The 21965-nt window shown below is 34.8% G+C and overlaps 1 protein-coding gene across 1 annotated transcript in view; it reads right to left on the bottom strand.

Moving 5' to 3' along the window:
- The window catches only part of LOC124365430 (putative transcription factor SOX-15), a 166053-nt gene that overhangs the window by 133952 nt on the left and 10136 nt on the right, over positions 1–21965 (bottom strand). The window contains 1 exon segment of the mRNA XM_046821412.1: positions 533–966. Coding sequence (XP_046677368.1) covers positions 533–966 — 434 coding nt within the window.

Raw genomic sequence — 21965 nt, 5'->3', positions numbered from 1 at the left:
GTATTTGGTTTCATTGTTTGGGGTGGCACAAACTTGATTTACACGTATTTAGAATGACAGTATCAAAATGAAACAATACTTATAGCCGTTTATAACTCTTCAAATATGATAAATTCGTTGTTCCGTTCGAGTTCCGTAAACACAAAAATCATGAACGATGTCAAGCACCAAGAAAAATGTGGTCAGGTTAAAGTTTTAAATAATAATGATATGCTGTTTTACGAAAAGTTTTTATGTTCGGTACTTATAATGGTGTGTAACATAAGAAGCAAAATTTAAAAAAATATTAAGAAGAGGATAAAATACTGAAGGCACTTTAAAGGAGCCATTTAAGGAGTTTAAGAGACCTCAAGGTATTTATAGAAGAACTGGTAAAACAATGAGTTGTATATCTATTTATGGAGATGTATCAGTAACTATCGCTCAAGGAGGTGGTGTGAGCATTTTTAAACATAAATTTTGTTTGGTTGGGCCGACAATGATGTTTAGAAAGACTCCATTGTTAGTGATGTTTATTGTGAAAGAGACTCACCCAACATCTTGCTGAGGTCGGCGTTGTGGAGGTCTGGGTTCTCGTCGGCCAGCTTCTTGCGCTCTACCTTGGCCCACACCATGAATGCGTTCATCGGCCGCCTGATGCGCTGCTCCTTGGCCTGCTTCTGTTGTTGGGCGGGCGACATCTTGGTCCCCATGGTGACTCCTGTATCCAGGTGATGTTGAGGGTAATGGGAGCCGCTCAGCCAGCCCATGTCATCCCCCTGGAGCCGGTGGACTCCTGGTAGCATCTGGGACACTGGCACCATGTCTTCCTGCATGTAGTAGTGCCGCGGACTGTACAGGTGGGAGTTGTACAGCAGAGAGGGCGAATTGGACGGTGAGGGTGACACCGTGTAGTGGTTGACGGGTTGCGGAGACCCCATGGCGGCCTGCCCCAACATCTCGGACTTCGGGTAGGTATCCATCATCCTGCAAGAACCAGAGAATCTCAATGCAAGTGATGCATGGTAGAGATACATTGTAACGTTATGCTGACTGTGCAGATGGCAATACCAAACTAAAAGTCATATACGAAATAACCAAAGTTTTCAATAGAAGAGATACACACTACTGATACTTCAATTGTATAATTGTTCTATTATACGGTTCACACAAAAACGTTGAAACCTGTCGATAACCTTGTTGTAGATACTTGTCGTTGTTATATTAATAATGTATCTAACATAGTTTAAGATGAATAACTAAAATCATACCATGAAATTGTAAGTATAATATGGGAAGCAACGTTATTGTTAAAGTAAGACAAAATAGAAAATATGGAGCGATTAAAACGTATAAACTTATAACTCGTTATTCCTACGGTAAGGCTGTATAACCCACATCGGATTTACTCCTTAAATAATAAAAATACAAAAACTTTAAAATATGACGATCAATATCTGAATAAATTTATATTTAATTGGAGGTTATCGTCTTCAAAAAGTACTGTAAAGTAAAGTACTAAACAGGTACCTAAATAAATTAAAAAAACTAAAATAATGAATTAAAAACCATGAGACATTATTAATTATTATTAATTTTGTATTTGTATATTAATGTTTTACTGAGTGTTGTTATCGTAAAATTGTACTGAGATACTATCTATAAATAAAAAAAAGAATAAATACATTGCAAATATGTTACACCCGCCGACTTGTCAAACCGAATAACGTCCATGACTCAAATTAGAATATAAAATAGCATCCATCGATTAAAACAACTGAATCAATCATACAAGGACTTCTTCTTTGTTGACTTTCGGTAAGGACACTGTCTCTGCTCGCATGACCTCCAACAAAGGCGGGAGCGTGGAGGAAGCGCGGCGCAGGAGTCTAGCGTGCGGTACGGTCCACTGGTCACCCTCAGTACCCTACACTTTACATGCTGTTTTACAAGACATCGGTCACCTCTTATTGTACACGCTTGGATGTCATCATTGAATCGGGGAGGTCAACCTATTCTTTAGGACCTCAGCAAGGATCGATTCAAGAAGTTACGAGATCTACGTATACAATGTGTTCGGCAAATGCCAATTTAAAGTAAATCGGTTTTTGGAGTTACAATAACACAACTTTTAAACCAAGTGCAATACAGTTTATATGAAGGTGAGCCGAATTTCTTTAGTCTTTTGTATATTTGTTACTAATTTAATTTTTTATTTTAAATTAATCGTATTTTATACAAAATTACTGATAAGTAAATAATTTACTGATATACATTAATATAAACGTATGTAATTTTTATAGCAAGGTTAGGATGTACTACTTGTTACGGTATTGTTCTTAAAATAAGGTTTTAGACACTATACTCAAGTGGAATCTGAAATCATAGTTCAAATTGTACTTGTAATGACAACCGAATTGGGTACCGCATGGAAGTAATTAATAACAGGTATTCCGTGACAGCATCACACCCGGATGGTAACGGCTATTCTATGTTAGTACACTGATATTGACGACATCAAGAAAGTACATCTCCATGGAATTGGCACTTGGTATGCGATAAACGTATGTATGATCCTAAGTAAGGTAGAATAAAATGTTAATTAAGTTTTGTGTAGTATGAGATTGAGTACCATTTAATACGGTGTTTTACTTCCGGTTCAAACAACACATCTAAGATGATTTAAAAAGCAAATGTGTGCAATTTAGAAGAATAATAGAGTTGTAAAAAGCTTTCACATTCAAGAAATAAACAGACTTAAATCACTTTTAAAGCCACAGTCTTAAAACTACTCAAAAAGTGTTTTAGAGATTATGAACAGCAACAGATTTTCCCTCCTTCGAATGTCAACACGAGATCGACAGCAACAACCCGTACTCACTACGGTACGGACATTTTCTACTAAACCTTGATGAACAAGCATTAGTATGCACTTCCTTTATGACTGAAATGCCTTGACGAATAGAGATATAAATCTTGCAGTCACGGCCGTCTTAATTAATCACCCATTATCAACTCATTATAGCGATATTAATAATTTATCGCACTTTCCCGCTGGGTTTCAAAAAATCTAGTTTGCAGCCACTCCGGGGCCTCTCCAATTATTGACTGGTCCAGTTACAGTCCTGGCTGTTCCGTTCTGTGACAACTCTCCGTCGTCCAGGAGGTGAAGGGACATTCTGTAACGCTGTCATCAAAGGAGCAAGCAATACCTAAGTCACGTGACCTGAAGGTCGCCTATAGCTCGCCAAGGTCAACTTTACCATCAACTAGTTCCGAGAATCGTGTTTCATCACAGACCAATCATCTACTCTGTCTTTTATTCATGACTCTGCTGTCACTGGGGCACTCCGGCTCTTATCTGTTCGCAGGGGATCCTCCAACAGAAAGGGGTTTTTCTCTAATATTTAAGCAGGCCAACTTAACTTTGTTATTAACACTTTGTTATCAACAGCCCCATGCATCTATGTTACTCTACTGTAAGTGTAAATATCATTACGACGAATCTTTTCGTGGAGCTAAGATTGTTAAATAAATTCAAGAAATCTTAATCGTTATCTGTACAGTTAAAATAATATTAAATGAAGAGCAAACTTTGAATTTATATAGTTTCTTTAATTTAATCCTTTACCTAAGGCTACTGAATGAATAGCTATATTATTTTAATAATAAATTTAATTGTGTATTATTTTCATTATTTAATTATCATCGTAACTATTATTATGTAAACTATTATAGTTTACACTATCGACTACTATCATCCATCTATAATATGAATTAGTAAACTAATCCGAAAACCATTCACTCAACACTATCCTTGATTTGTATTTAAACCTTTATATCTAAATTGCATATGGGTATGGCCGTTTGTTTAAAAAAGATCTATCTTGAGTACACAACAGCAAAATTACTCTATTAAAAGTATGGGAAGAAACAATAATACTTTCTGCAAATACTATAATTGTAACATTTCTCAATAGTGTTGAATATCTACATGGTAATGCTTCTTTTTTTAGTTGCTGAATGAAAAACAATGTATCCATGAATTACTGTTTATTGACTTGTTTCTAGTGTTAGGTGTAATGTTTAAATGGTCATGATAAACGCATAATTATTGTTACAGTACGAAAAATGACTGGGAAATTATTTAATAAGTTTTCCCTGGGAACTACTACACTTTTTAAAATAATATTTTAAAACTTACTATATTTTTATTTAAATAGAAATATATGTGTGTGTGTGTGTGTGTGTGTGTGTATATATGGTGAGAAAAATGTATTTTTGCAGTAAATGATATGAAGGTGTAAAATGTGCTATAACGAATTTATTCAAATTTTTGCCATGATATAGATTATTATATAGAAAAACATATACTAAAGCCTGCAAATCTCAATACAAGTATAATTCAAAAGCTGTAATACATTGAATTGTTTATTTAACTGCTACAGAAATAATGTAAAGAACTATACTCATAATTTTGATTAACTTACGTCACTTTCATTTCATTTGAGGTCCAACTATTTTAAATCTCAGTTAATCACATATTCTTATCTGATACCATGTTTGTTTTAGTATAGAAGCAAAGTTCTTTCAAAACGAGCATTTAAGATTTTGATGAAATGATTACCAACTAATAAAACGGATCCTCAAATTCGAACAGACAATGAGTTGTCATTCAATACGCAAATCTAATTTAAACTATTGTTGTTCAAACAACAATAGCCACCTATACTTTATAGGTGGCTCTGATAGTGAAAAATGTTACAAATTATACGACAAAACCATATATTTCCAATTTTTATTTGTATTTAGTTTATAAAAAAAACAAGCTTCAAACAACAAATGAAAGAAATGTTTTTGCATCTTTTCGCCTTTGGTCATCCATGCATGATGTTTCTTAATACAGAATGACTGAACTGCATGTTCCATTTTCTTAGAATATTTGTTGTAACATTTTATCTATGAAACAAGCAAATAGTACTTTATTTTAATATGGAACTCTGCAGGTTATAAAAGTGCACGTTCATCTAAACAGGTGTAAACTACTGATAGATACATGAATTAGAACAAATGGTCACATGGTTGTCGTTTATGTCCTCGATGTTTACTGGTGCTGCAAGAATGTATTTATCTTTGATTGACATTCCTGCAGCTTCATGTGTCACCTGAAGCTGAAGAAGATAGGACCTTGACCATGAGATGAGACAATGGGACCCATTAGCTGTAGCGGATCGCGGTGGTGCAAGCTGTAAGCTGCAAACTGCAAGCTGCAAGTTGCTAGCTGCAGTCGTGGTCCTTGCGACATTGTCGCAGTCCGGTTTGACGGAACTAGTTTACTATCTGTCAGCAGCAAAAATGCAATATTTGTACCAACATTGTCATTATAACTCTCTTAGCTCCGTGAGCGGCTCATCGACATAACAACTTTATATGCATATATGTTGTTATGAAGTTGTAACTTAGATGCATATAAAGCAAATATGTTGCAACTTATATGCAACATAAGTCTAATGCTTATCCAGAATACAAATTTATCTTTGTATTGACAAAACATTTATAATTTCCTCTATCATCTATAAGAATAAAAATCTAAACAGCCCATGACTATGTACAGCTGGAACCCAAAATTCACCAAGTACATGACTCTTACAATGTAGATGCCACAATATGAAATTCTACCTGGTCTCAAAATATCTGCTGTTAAATTACTACATTATTGAGAGACAGTATCAGCTGCCATTATCTAGATTAAATTCTATTGTAATACGATGCTTCTCACATTTTTCTTTAAAAAATTACTCTTTAACTTAATTAAACTTTAACAACAGTTTTTTCCTATCACGTACTGCGTTATTGCGATAAGTTATGACATCAGCAATAAGTGGTACTGTTTTTATGGTCTATGTACGTGCCATGTTACAGTATATCTTATCAATCTTGACTCATCTGGTTAGGAAACGTTTTATATAATTATTTGTTTTGGATAAATCGTTGGAGAACATTAATACGTTATTTGTGTTACTCTTATAGTTCTGTTAATTACCAAAAGAGTTCTTAAGAAATTATGATTATTTAATATTTAATAGCTTATCAGCAGATATCCATAGCGTACACTGAAATTAATTCAAAATACGACTCGTGCAGCCTCATTGAATAGACATTAGTTACTGTTAATTAAATATGGATTTAAGATCTCTGTCTCTAAGTAGAAAATCAGGAAACATATACATCACTATGTCTAAGATACATCAGACTGGTGTTCACCGAGCTCACAGCTAAGATTCACCGAGTGATAATAGTGTACTAACAAGAAGTTTTTAAGATATTATCTATAAAATATGAAATACAAAAATTATTTTTACAAAACATTTTCGTCTACACAAGATTAGTGGCATCAGACCGATTCGCCTTAGGCACTAGTTCTTTGGTTAGAGTACCAGGTTTTTGAAGTAACAATGCCGACCTCTTAATATTGTTATCTAACTCACACAGCATTTGACCCGTGACTCATAGTTTTTTGCTCCAATAAAGGCACTAGTTCAAACTCCTGAGCAGGTTACCCTTTTCCTTGCATTTTACTATCTAAGGAATGTTGGAAATGCACCATTTGATGTTCTACGATGACCCTTCGCACTAATTTCAATAAAATCTTAAGCTCAATAATGTACCAATAGTGTAATAGAACTTGAGTTTATGGAAAGATTTAAACCAATTCTCATACATCATGGGGTAGGATAATTGACTTCATTTCTTAAACATGTTAAAGGCGCAAGGTGTTTAGAAAATGTTGAAGCAAACCTCTATAAATGATTGAATGGATTATAATAAGCAAACAAGTATGTCCTAAATCGACAATAAAAATCCTAAATTTACTAAATGTATGTTTTAGAGTGTTCTAAAAACATTTTTCTCATTATATACTTACATATACTAGTAGTCCTTATCTCTTTAGTTGCGGTTACAATATGAGATAATTAATACAGTTTCTTTTATTATTCTTAATAGGTAGCGGTCCTCACTGAAAATGCCTTCAAACGGAATTTCATCCTTAGTCGTTTTTACCAAGCCTATGGATAATTAACTTTTAAACTAAAGTATCAATTTACCTACGCAGATCCATACCATATAAGCATTGAACTCTGTATTTAAGATACATTCTGATCGAATTTAAGTATTTGAGATCACTTACGCCCACTCTGATAGTTCTTCAAATATGTTGATTGATGCAGTGATTCCATGAAAGCTGTCTCTTAAGGCTTTCCATACCATGAAAAAACCACATAAGGAAACCATGATAATTTTACATTCTTGAGCCAAAATTTAGATTTGTATTTGATTTTTTAAATAGGAAATGAACTAACTCTACAACTTGATCTAATTCAGTTATTGGTAAAAGTGTACCCTTGTCATACGATTTAAATATGAAGTATTATATAGTTTGCGTGTGAAGGCCACTTCTGGAACAAGCCATTCTACTGCGCCAATTCTTGTTGTTCAGTGTACTTACCTTAGCATCAGTACGAATGCGCTATCAGACATCTCAACCGACCACCGGTCCAGGGTGTTATATGTAACGTGATGTGTGGTTAATGACGGGCCCGGGCCGAGATGCGCTCGCCCACGGGAGACGAGAACCATCAATACGGATCGAACAGCGGGGGCGCCAAGACCCCACCCTGCGGACACCTGCACGGTAGTACCGGCTTACAGGAGATCTCATCTCAACAGAGATCCCCTTGTCACTGCGGAGAAAAATGCATCGGGCATCAATCAAGGATTGGAAATAAGGCGAGAGCCACTGTTCGTACGACGGATTATCTGTGGATCATCTGCCCACCACGGGTCCCTCTGTCTGCTAGACCACCGTCCAAACGTGAAAAATAGTGAATAATTCACTATTTACGGACCATTTGGAACAATACACAAGAAGAATATTAAATTCAACAGGTGTTAAATTTTGTATTTATTTGTGTTGTTAAAATCAGTGGTATAACACTGACAATTGGCATACTACAAAGGTTTTTGAAAAATGCCTTATGAAATATTCAAATTACAGTAACTAAACAAGCCTTTCATAACTCATCAACTTTTCAATTCATTAATGATTTCAGAAAGTAAATAAACGTACTATACATTTATATACCTTGTAAAATTACTTTTATTTTACCAAAAAAGGTAAGTAGGCCTACGCAATTTTGCTAGGGTCAAACAGATCCAAATAAACTTCTGCTATTATTTTATTCGTATTGCATTTCATTACATTTTAATTTTGTAATCACAGAAAATTCATAAAAGTATGAGAGGTGGCAGATTAATATTTATGAATAATGTCCAATTCTATGTGATTATCTACACAACGACTAAAATAGCTGATATTGTAATATTAGCTACTTCTGAGATATAAATACTTTCAATATATATTGAAAGTAACACATTTAAGATACGATGGAACAGAACCCAGTTAATTTTCTACATACTCATATGCATAGAGTTAATATCATAAGTACACCGTATTATTTTAATAAGTGGTATGTTTGGTGAAATGTAATTTTAATTAAAATTATAAGTAGGACTTCTGTATTTTCGTGGTTTAACATGGCACTGGAGTAATGACCTTGTCTCAGGCATAAGGGAAGAGGTCATTAGTTTAACTGGTTCCCGTAGAACATCAGGAAATCTCGCCATCAAAGGTTTGTGTATACTTAATGGTCGAGTGAAATGGGTATGTCACGATTTTATTAGTTCTTACAGAATTTGTAAGGACAGTGATGGACTATTTATCCAATACGAATATTATCCAAATGGAATATGCACTTATTCAGTATGGTATGGCCACGTTTTCATGCGAGAAAACCTCAAAATTGTATAAATGCCTAAAGCAAACTAAGTGGATAATGTTGGTAGAAATGAAACGTGTCGCCACACCGAGGTCGCAGCTGAGGTCGAGCAGCCTCAGCAAGTATCATGAGATGTGAGGGAGCCAGCACGCGTCAGTATGCTGAACTTGCGGCTATTATCTCAGAGTGACTGACCTGATGACGGGATCTGTCAACATTACGCCGCGCCGCGCCGCGCCGCCTTATCACATACAAACACTGCGCACCGCTTTGCCTATCTGTACTGGCCATTTGATTACTCTTACCATATCATTAATGCGTCCCTACATGGCTTTAATACTTGATTCTTAGTAAATGGTCAAGCGTGCCACAACTTTATTGGCGGTCTATCGGCGAGCTGACCAACGTAATGATCAAACTAGTCCGCTCCATTTATTTCTGTTCACCTTATTACACACATTTGAGCGATAAGAAAAATACAATAAACATGAAACGCTGGAGAAATGAAAACCGATTACAAAAGAAAAGAATTACAGGAAGGGCATTGGTACCCATAATTCTAACCCAAATTTCAATTTGCTTAGTTCACACACGTGGTAGATACATAGACAACCTGATACCAAGCAGCCCTTAAAGCTTTGTTAGTCATCTACTCGACATTATAAAGTTGGCATGGCTTTCTTTATCTACCTATATCCTATAGATATTACAATGATAGTGTCCACGTGGTACTTTTGAAACACTTAGTTTTAATCAGATACTTGGCCACTTTCACAACGGGCTACGCACTTGCCACATGAGTGGCTGTGGCATAACGTTCGTTGCATCTCTGCAGACCACAGCCATCGCCTTTGTTAACGTTGAACTGCTTCAGTGTTGTATTAACCTTCTTATGTGACAATTCGAAAGGAAATGAACTTTTGTGGGAAAATCTGCAGTTTGTATTTTAGGAAACAAGGGACCATTCTTTATAGTAATTATCTATCGTTACACTTATATTAGTTTTCTTTAGACTGTTTGCAAAGTCTTGGTTGCCGAATTGACCGTTCATTAACTCGTCTGTTTTTTCCGAATCATGGGAAGTTTTCCTTTCAGGGCCAAACGGTTTCCCACGCCAATCCAACAATTTGTCAGCTCGTTTCGGCAACGCGAGGCGCTGACCCACGCCCCGCAGTGACATCACGGGGACAACAAGCGTCGGCCGCGGTAATCATTATTATTTCGTTATTCGTAAGAGTCCCTTTTTATGCTGGAGACTTGATGGATTTCACCTTGAGGGCGTAATGGCGAGCTTCCTGCGCTATAACGCACGCTTCCGGTCTCTTCCGATGACTTATCTTGCGACATCACTCGCGTCGAGTCGCTTCCATATTTATATAGCCGTGGCCAGTGAGATTGTAGCACAACAACGCAGGAAACACTCGTCTAGCACTAGCGAACTATGAAGGTTTACATACACCTAGGAGATTAATTAGTAGGCTAAACCGTAGCCGGTATTAGCTCTGGTGTCAATGTATGCGTGACTTATGGAGATGAGGTTGGGTGGTGGAATTCGTTACAGGCGTCAGTCAGTCAACCAAACGATGTGATATGAAGAACAGAGCAAACAAGTCGTACTAAACCACTGTTAATTGATTTTGTCGTATTAACACTTTTATTGTATTATGGGTAATGGTTTAAAATGAATAATCCAAATTTATGAGCCATTATTGGGTTCAGAATCCAAAAATGTTTCCGACAATCATCAACAAAGATCTTTCTACAAGTAGTAAGGCCCAATATTGTATTACAAATACGTATATTTCCATTGAAAAGAAACTCAAATCCGAACTTTTAAACAAAATGACAGTTTCGTTAAGTTCTAAATGAATAATCCATACATACACAGAACCTAGAGCAGATAAGGATTTACTCTAACATACTGTTGTACTAGTAGAAGTTTAAAGTGTAAGTGTAAGTGTAATATACAGGATGTAAGTATCAAATTCTGTTTGGTGGCCTCAGATCATAAACTTTTCGAAATGGATATTCAAAACTAAAACGATGTAATACATTATTTTGCATTATTAGCAACTACTAAGAACCAGTTTAACCCGTTATCAGTGAAACTATAAAATGTTATATCGCTATAAACATACTTGCAACTGGTCAACCGGGCTTGGAAGTCTAACCTTTTCTATATAATCATGAATGAAAATGAAAACTTATACTTCTGCTCACTCAGGCATTTTGACCATATCTTGTAGAATTTTATACTGTTACCTGATAGACATTATCTCGAGGAACTATTTTCGTTCGTTATCGGTTTGGTGTCCCAGTTCACACACGGAGACATTGTAAAAAATAATTTATAATGTTCTTCAAACATTCATAAACTTTTTCTTGGTTTCCATAACTATTTGAGTACTTAAGATCGTTATTTGTCCATAAAACAGGTTTAAGATTCGGTGGTAAATAACTGAATTTGACAATTTTGGGGTATTTTGTCTTTTCTGCAAACCTTTGTTAAATAATGTAACAAAGTATAACCTAAGTAAAATGAACCATATATTTAACCATTATTTAACCTTTGTTAAATAATGTTATAAAGTACAACTTAAGTACAATGTTCGCTTGAGAAGATATATTCGCTTTCTAGACGGTTACTTTCATATTGCTTTCTTTAGTCAAACTGGATTCAAATTTTAAGCGCAGTAAATTGATGATTTGAAGTTTTTTGAATTTTGTAACTACAGTTATGTATGACATCACGAATACCATGGAGTCGTCTGATATTCTAATTTAAATTTCCGATGTGTGTAATTTTGAAGTTAATGTCTGGTTACAAAGAATCTCACCGGAGAAATTGTTCATTAACACGTTTTACGGTCGCCCGATCCAGAGAGCGCGATCGCCAAGGTACAGCCTCTCTCCGGCCGGCCAGTGATAAGAGCCGTGAATGAGAGGGCCACGGTGTGAAGCGGCTGATGGCCCATTGTTGCGTGGAAACCGGGCTACCTCAGCACTGGCATCACCATTCCGTCTTGGGAGCCATTTAATTATCCAGGAACAAAACCTTCTTCCCTCGCCTCCTAACGGCATCCGGCACCTTGTCTTCATTGCGGAATAATTGCAGATTGACTTTTCAACAGGGACTATTAGAGAGCACGGCATTTTACTGAAGTGAAATTTCTGAAAACTCTGTAAAACAGGTTGTAAGATAAAATTAGAACAGTGTGTAGTATCCCCCCTCCGCCCTGATCCTAATTGTTTCAGGCAACAACGTAACGTGTGTATATAAAAATCTGAACTTTATGTTAGGCTTTCAATAACTACAAGTGTAACAATGTATGCTTTACACAAAATAATTATTGTATATATTATACATAATTTTGAAAGTATGGTCAGAAAAAGTTTGATAGTATAAAAGACCACTCTTCGTGTTTGAAATAGATTTTGAGAGCTTCGAAATTCAAACATAGAACTCTCTACTGATGGCAACATTTGGGATGATTGTTCGTAAAACATTCTTTAGATTATCTATAATGCAGAGAAACTTGAAAGAAACTAATGAGAGAGGAAAACCTCGAAATCTGTTAATCTGGCTGTGAAATGTAGTAGGATTATTATTAGTATTTCCTAATATCGCTTATATAATACAATATTTCCAAATATTGTATTCAGAAAATGCGTAAACAATCAATGATTGTGACGGAAAGTCACCGTTTGTTAGCTGTGGCTATCTTACTCTAATATAGATTACTCACAAATAGATTTCCGGTGGTAAACAACAAAGTTAGGAGATATGATGGAATATTAGGAATTGCATCATGCTTTATTTTTAACATAGGCAACCCAACAACCTAACGCCATCATCGCAATAAAAACACCTAAAATTTAAATTCCTCTGATACAACAGAATAAAGTTAATAGAGCAATTTTATCAGCTGAGAACAATGTCAGATAAAACTAGACGGACAGACGAGATGCTTCTGATGGATGAGAGGAAGGAGGGAAGACGATGATACAAATGAATGAAAGACCTGACGCGAGTCGACGGTCGCCAGCCATTCACGGTATGACAACATTGCCATTGTAGTTGAAGACAATGGGTGCACGCGGCCCAGTGCGCTGAGCAGGACAATGCAGCCGAAATTATTGGATTGCGAGCGTGCACTGTGGTCGCAGAACGGTACCAGATGTGCTAGGTCCAGGACGGAGGGCGTCAGGTCGTACTGAGGAGACTTTAGACAGATTAGCAGTGCGATCCCACAATCTAAGGACTCTACTAAGAATAAATCCATCCCTGCAAACTTACATTCATGAATTCCTTTCTCAATGTAAATGCTAGGAATCCAGACCAGACGTGTCTGTCTGCAGCATTACGGGCTACTTCCTCTAGCACAAGTAATAGAGGAACAAATTTGAATCTCCCCACATAGGTTTAGTTTACCTATTACATATCAAGTCACTTGAATTATTATTGAGAGACGTTATCACAGCTGTTTGTTTTAAGTTAGGGTGGTTCGTGTTTAGGTGTTTTAGGTGTTTTTTTATATATATTTTTTAAAATTATAGTACCTAGAAAATTGGGGTATCAATTAGTGTAACTAACCTTCAAGTTTTCTACTCAGTTAGATAATACTCTACAGGGAAACAATCATCTAAAATTTTTAATTGTTTTGCTAGAATTCAGAAAATAACAACTCAAACTTGGTTCTATAAATGTCGTTTTAGTGCTGTGTATATCATAGTGTATTTAACTTATATACGAGTTGGTTGTAATTTATATGACTTATATTTAAGTTATATAACAAATTATATTTAACTTATATAATTTCTTATACCTTTTCTGCTGAAATTGTTATCTATATATTAGCTTTCGATAAATCTGACATTTTCCAGCTGAAATATCATCAAGGGAATAGCATTTATGAATCGGTATATAATTTATAAGAAAAACTTTTGAAACATATTGGTTTTAATTTATTATTGCAAGGCTTTTTAACTAAATAATTGGACAAACTATAGTCTATTGAACAACAGATCTAAAATCAATTATTTGCAAGATTATAAAAAATGGAATTTTATTCTCATTACTTTTATTAAATAGTTAAACATTATCCAGACCATAAAAGTTGACTCACAACACATTTGTAATTGTGGTTTTTTAAACACAATTTAAATCCCATCAGAGCTAAAAAGGTGTTTCAAACTGAAATTTTCATGAGTCTATGATTTGTGGAGTAGGCTACGTAAAACGAGAAAGTCCGAGCGAACGAATTTAAACCATCAATGGAATTGACTATCTATAATAATAATAATACTGTACTAGTAATAAATTAAAGAGGTACTAGTCTCTAGTAATTCACACGTAGTTATGTTTCTATGGTTATTCTAGGTCCTGGAAGAGTTAAAAAAAAACAAAAAAGCAATTATACCACCTTTAACTCAACAGTATTTAACAAAACAGTAACAAATTAGTTGAACTTTTAAATAACTCTGAAGAAAAGTTAAAAACATTAAAATCAGAAAGTTGGATAACGACCATTTTCACATATTTTTGCCGATTGAGGGCGTAAGAGGAAAACGCTGATTTATTTATTATATTTGCATAAGAATGCAAATTCCTCATAGCGTTTGACGAATGGTAGAGAGCAAGAATGACGTGCTGCATGACGCGGCTGGTCAGTCGCACCATGGTAGCGAGCTCTGGCTCTGGGTGTGGGAGGGTTAAGTAACCACATTGCGGAGCCCCGGGTGAAGAAATGTTTCGCCACCGCCCTATCTGTCTGTTGAGGCCGAGGTTCTAGAACCTCGCTGACTGTCCTGGGGACCACGTGGTCCTGAACCCCGCCCCTGCCTTTGCATAGACAATGGAACTTGGTATCTTGGACGATTAGTCACACATTTCTTCAATAATGTGACCCTGATTGGCCTCAAAGTTAAAATTATATTTTAATTACAAAGTTTCCAGGAGGGAAATGAGTCATTTCAGTAGTTGTTTTAAATACAGTCTGGTAGAATAAAAAGTGGATAAATTTTAGCTTTTGGCAGTTTGTGTCCTTTTACAGGTCTGAGTGTTTTCTATCCCGCCAAAAAACAATTAAACCTCAAAAACTTTTACGATCTTATCTGTGGCCATAGACTTATTTATGGGTGATGTCTTATCATAAAGATTTACTTAATACCCAAACGCTTTTATAAAGAGAGAGAAAAAAGTCAAACATTTTTGAAATTTTACATTTAACTACTCCAACATTAATAGAATTTACTTTAAAAAGAGGCATTTCCCATGACTCTGCAATCAACATTAAGGGTTTAAAAGTTTTTTACTTTTAAAATTGTGCTTAAAGGAGATATCTCAAGGTCATTGCATTATAGTCTGTCTTAATGGAGAATTTTGGATGATTTCATTGACTGGCGAATTTAGGCCTCCAAAAAATTGTTTTTAAGTTTAATAATTATTTGATAATTTTTTCCCATAAGAAGAATTGTTTCAAGAAACTATAAAAACCATTGACATTGCTTCTGCTGTTTTCTCTATGTTTTGTGCCTTATCATCTAGGTTCCGCAACCAGATATTACATAGTAAATACATCAATTACTTGGATTCGAGCTATCTAAGAGTTACTTAACTTTTTCTCTATTTAATTTTGGGTATAGCACCATTATTTTTAATTACGTATGTACTTAGCAGAATAAAGAAATACAGAATTGTTTACGTTGTGTACACGATCATTTTATTCATTAAAAAGCCAGAAGAGAAGATCTTTTCCTTCCTCCCATATGAAAGTTTCTTGAAGTAATCTTATTAATTGGAAAGATTCGAACATATAAAATAAGTATTGGCCGGCGACGACGGCTGCGGTGGCGGGAAACAGCAGCTGGTAATACAGTGGCAATTGCAACACAACCCTTTGTTGGTGGGCAATAACAGTTAGAACGGCAACAATACAAGTTACAACCACTGTTCAACTAACAGCTGATTTCAGCACGCTCACGTGTAGTCGGCGCACACACGTCATCACAGTGCAGCTCTGACAGTGCTGACAGCCGACTCCACTCGTCAATCGTGTTGGGAAACTGTGCGGCGCAGCGCAGACAGCGATCTGGCGGGTTGTGCAACAAAACTGGAAAATGGAGGAAATAACTTGACGGCTATGAGGGAAGCTTCATAAATCCTTACCCTGCGGTGTTGAGGATGTTGTGATTAATGGGCAGTAATTATATTGCGTACTTAAGACGGATTCTAGGAGTATGATTGCAGGTTTGACAAGGATTATTGACGTCATGTTTTTTGCCGGCTCGGAGTGAGAAGATATTCGGCCTGAGCGTTCAATCTTAAAACTCTGAAAAGAGTTCTGCCAGGGAAAACAAATAGATTGGGCTGGTTATCGTACCAAAATGTGTGTAAATTAGTTCAAACATGCAACCATATTCCTTTTAAATGAACTGTCACCCAATGAGTTCATATGTACTAAAATTAAATCTTGTTTTGGCCCTTACCCATGGTGTTATTTTTTGTATTGGAGTCTGAAGATATAATAAATATTGTGTTAAAAATCTAAAATTATGTAACATTACTCTATGTAAACTAAGAAAATTATTTTCAATTTGAATTATTATATGAAACATTTAACATAAATGGTTATTGGTTTCGTTTTTCCTAACGCCAATACATGATAGAATATGTCGAAACTTGTAATAGACAAATTAGTTTTCCGAAAGTTATTTTTCCCGTTTAAAAGTGGATGGCCTGGTAAAAGGATAAATGGTGCAGAACCCGGAACCCGAGGAGTATATATGGGCACCTAGTCCGGGAGTAACGTGTATGACACGTCCTAACATACCTCTTAAGTGGTAAAGTAAAAACAAAATTTATATTGTGATTGCAAACAAATCTCTAATAGTTACATTAAACGTTTTAGTAAAGGGGTTTAAACATTTATGGAATTTGTGATACACATGTAAATTTGGAATCGTATAATAGTAATCTATAAAAGGATAAAACTTATTACACACAATGTTTTCTCACCATAAAGAACAGATAAAATGTCATAACGCATTCACAGGCTTACAACAATTGCCCTGAGGCCTGCTGGGTCAAATTTGAATTTGTACATTACAACATATTGCTTACAACAAAGACAAAGAAAATTTAATATACGTGTACGCATATTTCATTCCAATATTAGTTTTTCAATGTTATTATTAATAACCACTACACAATGGTTATACATAAACAGAAACCAAATGTTTCAACATAATAATGTGTCAGATATTAAAAGCAAAATGTTGTATTTAATGTGCTGATATCAGTGCAAATAATTAGGTTTATCTTACAGTTTCTGGTATTGAATAAATGTATCTTTAATATTTCATAAATGATTATAAAACTGTTCTATTAGTGTGTGTATATCCAATACTGTTATGTGACTGGAAAACAAAGATACCAACGTTGCAATTCCGTTCATAACATAATGAGGTCTGCAAGGCTGGATTACTGGCGAAACCGATGTATTTCTACACCTGAGGCCTGCTGGGTCAAATGAATTTGAATTTGTACATTACAAAATGGCTAAAACTGACTAGAAATATTTTGTAAGGATCACGAAGTTTGGAGATTTCCCGTCATTATATGTAAAACAATATCGTTCAGAGATTTGAGTTTATCTTCTTTTTCAAGCGTTAAACAATCGCAAGGAATAAGTTTAAGCATACACTTAATAATAAGTTTTAAACAAATAAAACTTTTATACTTCGTATAAGGAATGGGAATTTGTCAGTGCAAATTACGTGTGTCCATTTATTGACAATGTATTATAACAATTAAAATGAGTTTACAGTTTGAAAACATAGGCTCTGTAAAACTGTGCATTCGTAAACACGAAGTCAGTTTAGTTTTGCACATTAAAAAGTGAATAAAATAAGAATTGAACATTGTATTTATACAGATATTGTTAATATAATGTTGATAGATATTCAAGAAAAACGAAAATTTGAATAATTCAATCAAATACACATTAAACATAGTTTAATTACAAGAAACTTCCTAATAATGATAGTGATAGAATAACATCGCAAACAAAACTATCCACAACAGAACGAATAAAATAACTTTATCCCCAACATGATTCACTTGTATTTTATTTGTCCACGAGTGTTTACAGATCACTAGAAGGAGTGCTATATACTGTCACATAAAACAAACACCATGCGCCTTCCTTCATGGTCATAACCTAATTCACATATTTAAACAAGACCAACCTCTGAACAACGGATCAGAGTGACATATTGCGCGAACGATCATGTCAACACTGACGCTGGTCTTGAGTCATCTACCGATATGATAATTCTGTTTGTAGATCAAGTAGCTATAGCATGAGAAGATTAAACTTAATGTGCAATAAAGAACAGCTGGAGTTTTAATTCACGTTGAAGTAGTTAGTTCAAATTAGAATAATCTTGCTTCGATTCGGGTAACTAAGATGTGGTTGAAGTTATTGTATGGTTCGATTGCAGTTAAGGTAATGCTTAGTTGGAGTAATAGTAATAGTTATGGTTCAGTTTAAGTTAAAGTAATTAACTAAGCTTAGATAGGTAACTACGGTTTAGTTTCAATCATAATAATTAACTAAGCTTAGATCAAAATTATAGTATTTGGCTTCAGTTTAAGTTTTAGTAACTAAGCAGGTTTAAGTTTCAATAATAATAATAATAATAATAGGGAATCAATTCTATTTAAAGTAAACGCACGTAGTTCATGTTTAAGTCAATATTGGAGTAGTAATGTTCAATTCAAATTAGAGTAACCATTCATAGGTCCGAGTTTGAGTATGTATGCTTCAATTCAAGTTAGAATGTCTATTGTCCAGATCAAGTAAGAACAATTGTGCTGATTATTGTAGTAGATTTGAGTTATATCTTTGCGGTAAAAATCTGAATAAAATACAGCTAAAGCATTTAGAAAACGAGAGTGTTTAATAATTGAAACCAGTTTTGAACTTTACTGAATGTTACAAATCATGGTTTGTGATCAAAAGTTGTAAACGAAAATTAAGTACATGGGGATTGTTTTTCAGAAACCGCACAAGTGTTATAAATATTATGGTGTCATGAGATTTTGTATGGTTTGAAATGTTACCTACAAGATTCTAGTTCTAGTTTATACTCACGAGCCTTAATATTTATAGGAAAAATTGTTATGCTTTCAAATGATTTTTATCTCTGTTCTGATTCATATATAAAAGAATATCCAAAGCACTAAGATATCTTTCAACTACCAATTATACCAACCATTGTTAATATAAGGTTAGCCCTTCTACCAGCTTTTCGTGTAATGGGTGATGCATATACAATTGCAGATGTCTAACAAAAACTTTAGAAGAAAGAATCGAGGTGCTTGTAGTGGATGGTATGTATATCAATAAAGCTCGAAATATAATTTATACATGGACTCCACTACATGGTTAAACTCTCCGTTCCCTGGTATCAACGCTGTGAGTCCAATATAATGTATATTAGAGGCGACGTCCTGTGCGTTGTTAACACTCGGGTGGTTGATTCATTTTATGAAGTGGTTTGCACTCTGTGGAAGTGGCCAGTATGGAAATAAACAGTCACTAGGATCAGCCCTCTTTACTTTGGAGTAATTCACTATGGAGGAAGATGAATGTAATAAACATTTTGTTTATTGTTCACCACTATGATAATTCATAGTAGGCTGTTCATTAGTTTACCTGTATAAAAACTAGCAATTCTTTTGTTGTGATAGACTGTGTATGCTAATCCACTCCATGACTCTTCGCTGAATGTTCCTGCAGTGATGGGACACCGAGAGAGACGTGATCACACATCCACACGCAACGAGCAATCTGCCCAACATGCAGTAGAGCCACCCCACAGTTCGGGCATTCCGTGTTCCGGCCGGCCGACCAAGCGCGACCGTGGGGTAACTGTGAGAACTTCCGACAAGAGACCACTTGTAGCTCAAATCGCCACATGTAGACGACAAGACGAGGTCGCGAAATGCGAAAATCTATGTCAAGAGTTATTAAATTATCGTCCAACATTTTTCCTGCCTACTTTTTTAATAGCTTCAAAATTAATGTGAATACAACGCTTCAGATGATCACAAACGTGATTAGTTATATACTACATCAAGGCATTAAAATCCTTCATTTATTAAGCAAAGATTATTGATAAGATAAGTTCTTAACATTTTGGGGTCAAAAATGTATCATTTTATTTTATAGAACTGTGATACATATACCGGAATCACCATTACCATTTAAGTAATAAAACTTGTTTGGGGTTATTTTAGCGGTTTGAGTCTAATTGGAAGTAGTGCGTTAAATACCAAAACATATTCTTCTAATAGGTAATTTCGTTCGTTATCCAAGTACATAAATAGTATATATTGCCACTATGGCTTTTTTGATTTGCTTTTCTCCTAATAAAAATTAGGTTTATACAGGTAAATCCTTAGCATATGGTAATGAAGACTACTAGATAAAAACCTTGTTTGTTTTTTATTAAAATTAACAAAGAAAAAAACCTAGTGCAAATTTTCAACACTGTAATTTTTAGGGGTATTTAAATTTGAATTTTGCGATCAAAGATGATAAATCCGGGTTTACATATAGTTGGATTCCTCCACTTAAATGCGAAGTAGATCTCCTAGAAATGTGTTTCGTGCACAAGTAAATAATCTAGTTATCACTACTGTCATATCTGTAACATGGAAAATATTAAATACTCCTGTCCATTTCTTGCCTCAATATGCTCGTTTGTCTTCTTGACATTCTGACTAAAATACGATAAATATATTATAAGAATTACGCTGAAATTAATTTATATTTTATGTCTTAAAGCGTATATTTTAACATATTACTGTTTCAAGTATACTATCATATTCTGTTTTCAGTTTTCTGAGCTGAACGATGTATCATATTCGAAAATTGATATTACTCTCTGAGCGTTTAGTTCATGAAGCTTCTCTCGCTAGTTCATGAAGCAAGAAACATTAATTTTTGTTCGTCTGCACTACAAAGTAGTATCGTACTAAATTTGGTTTGAAACCTCTACCTATACTAGTTATACATCGCTATTAGAAATAGTAATTGTGAGTATTCATTTCTGTGTCCCTGGGCACGTATCGATTAACCATATTGGTAACGAGAAAAATGCAAGAACCATTGTTGTTGTTACATAGCTATTATACAGGATAGTCATATAACATTGACCATTAACGTATCGACCCAAGTGAGAAGTTACTTTGTTAAATAGGTTAATTTCATACAAACTTGATATTTTGAACCTGCAACGTCACTCTCATAGATATCTAAGGAGTAAAAGCCGTGTTTACTGTGTTTTGTTGATAGGGGTTTGGCATGATAAATGGAATGGACAGAACATTGGTATAACGTAATGTATTCAAAAGTTTCTATCCATTCACTTTCTTTTCTTTCACTTAAGTACAAATATTATATCGATGTTAAACTAACTTTGCACAGAGTCTTGAAATTTTGATCATAGTTCAGAACTGGATAACAGTACGATACTACTCAATTTACTGCTTTACATACATAGTGAGAAATTCGCGTCTGTCACCTGTAAACAGTAGATGTTTGTTATTGAATAATACATTTTCTATTCATTTGTATGGTTTTGCACACGCAAGTGAACTCTTTTTTGTGTCTTCTTCTGCACAACAATTCTATAAGGAAATGTTAGCATAAATTTATGAATTGTAAAATTTATAACTTGGTCCTTAAAACTTATTTATAAATTTTAAATTAGTCAGTGAGAGTTTCTCGCAGTCTCTCCCACTGACGAAATCATATTTCTTAATGTATGAAGAGTTTTCTTTCAAATGAGCTATACTTAGAGGGTTGAAATAGTTTGAAACGCCACTTCTGCTACCTCTAAATTGAATTTTAAAAGGGTAAACACCACTCCATTGTGAGTAGCTTTGCTGTCGAGGATGTCAACAGATGTTACATTGATGTTTTGGATGATGCAGTGTGAACCGAAAGACATGTATGATAGTTATCAATAACTTGATTTAAAATTAGATCGTCAGTCTGTAGAGAAAGGATAGTGAGATGGAACTAAACTGAACATTCCCATTAAATAATCCCTTCCAAACATAGCTACGTTATTTGT

This window comes from Homalodisca vitripennis, chromosome 1, assembly GCF_021130785.1.
Source record: "Homalodisca vitripennis isolate AUS2020 chromosome 1, UT_GWSS_2.1, whole genome shotgun sequence".
Lineage (NCBI taxonomy): Eukaryota > Metazoa > Arthropoda > Insecta > Hemiptera > Cicadellidae > Homalodisca > Homalodisca vitripennis.
The sequence above is the reverse complement of the archived record's forward strand: the minus strand, read 5'-3'. Positions and strand labels throughout refer to the sequence as shown.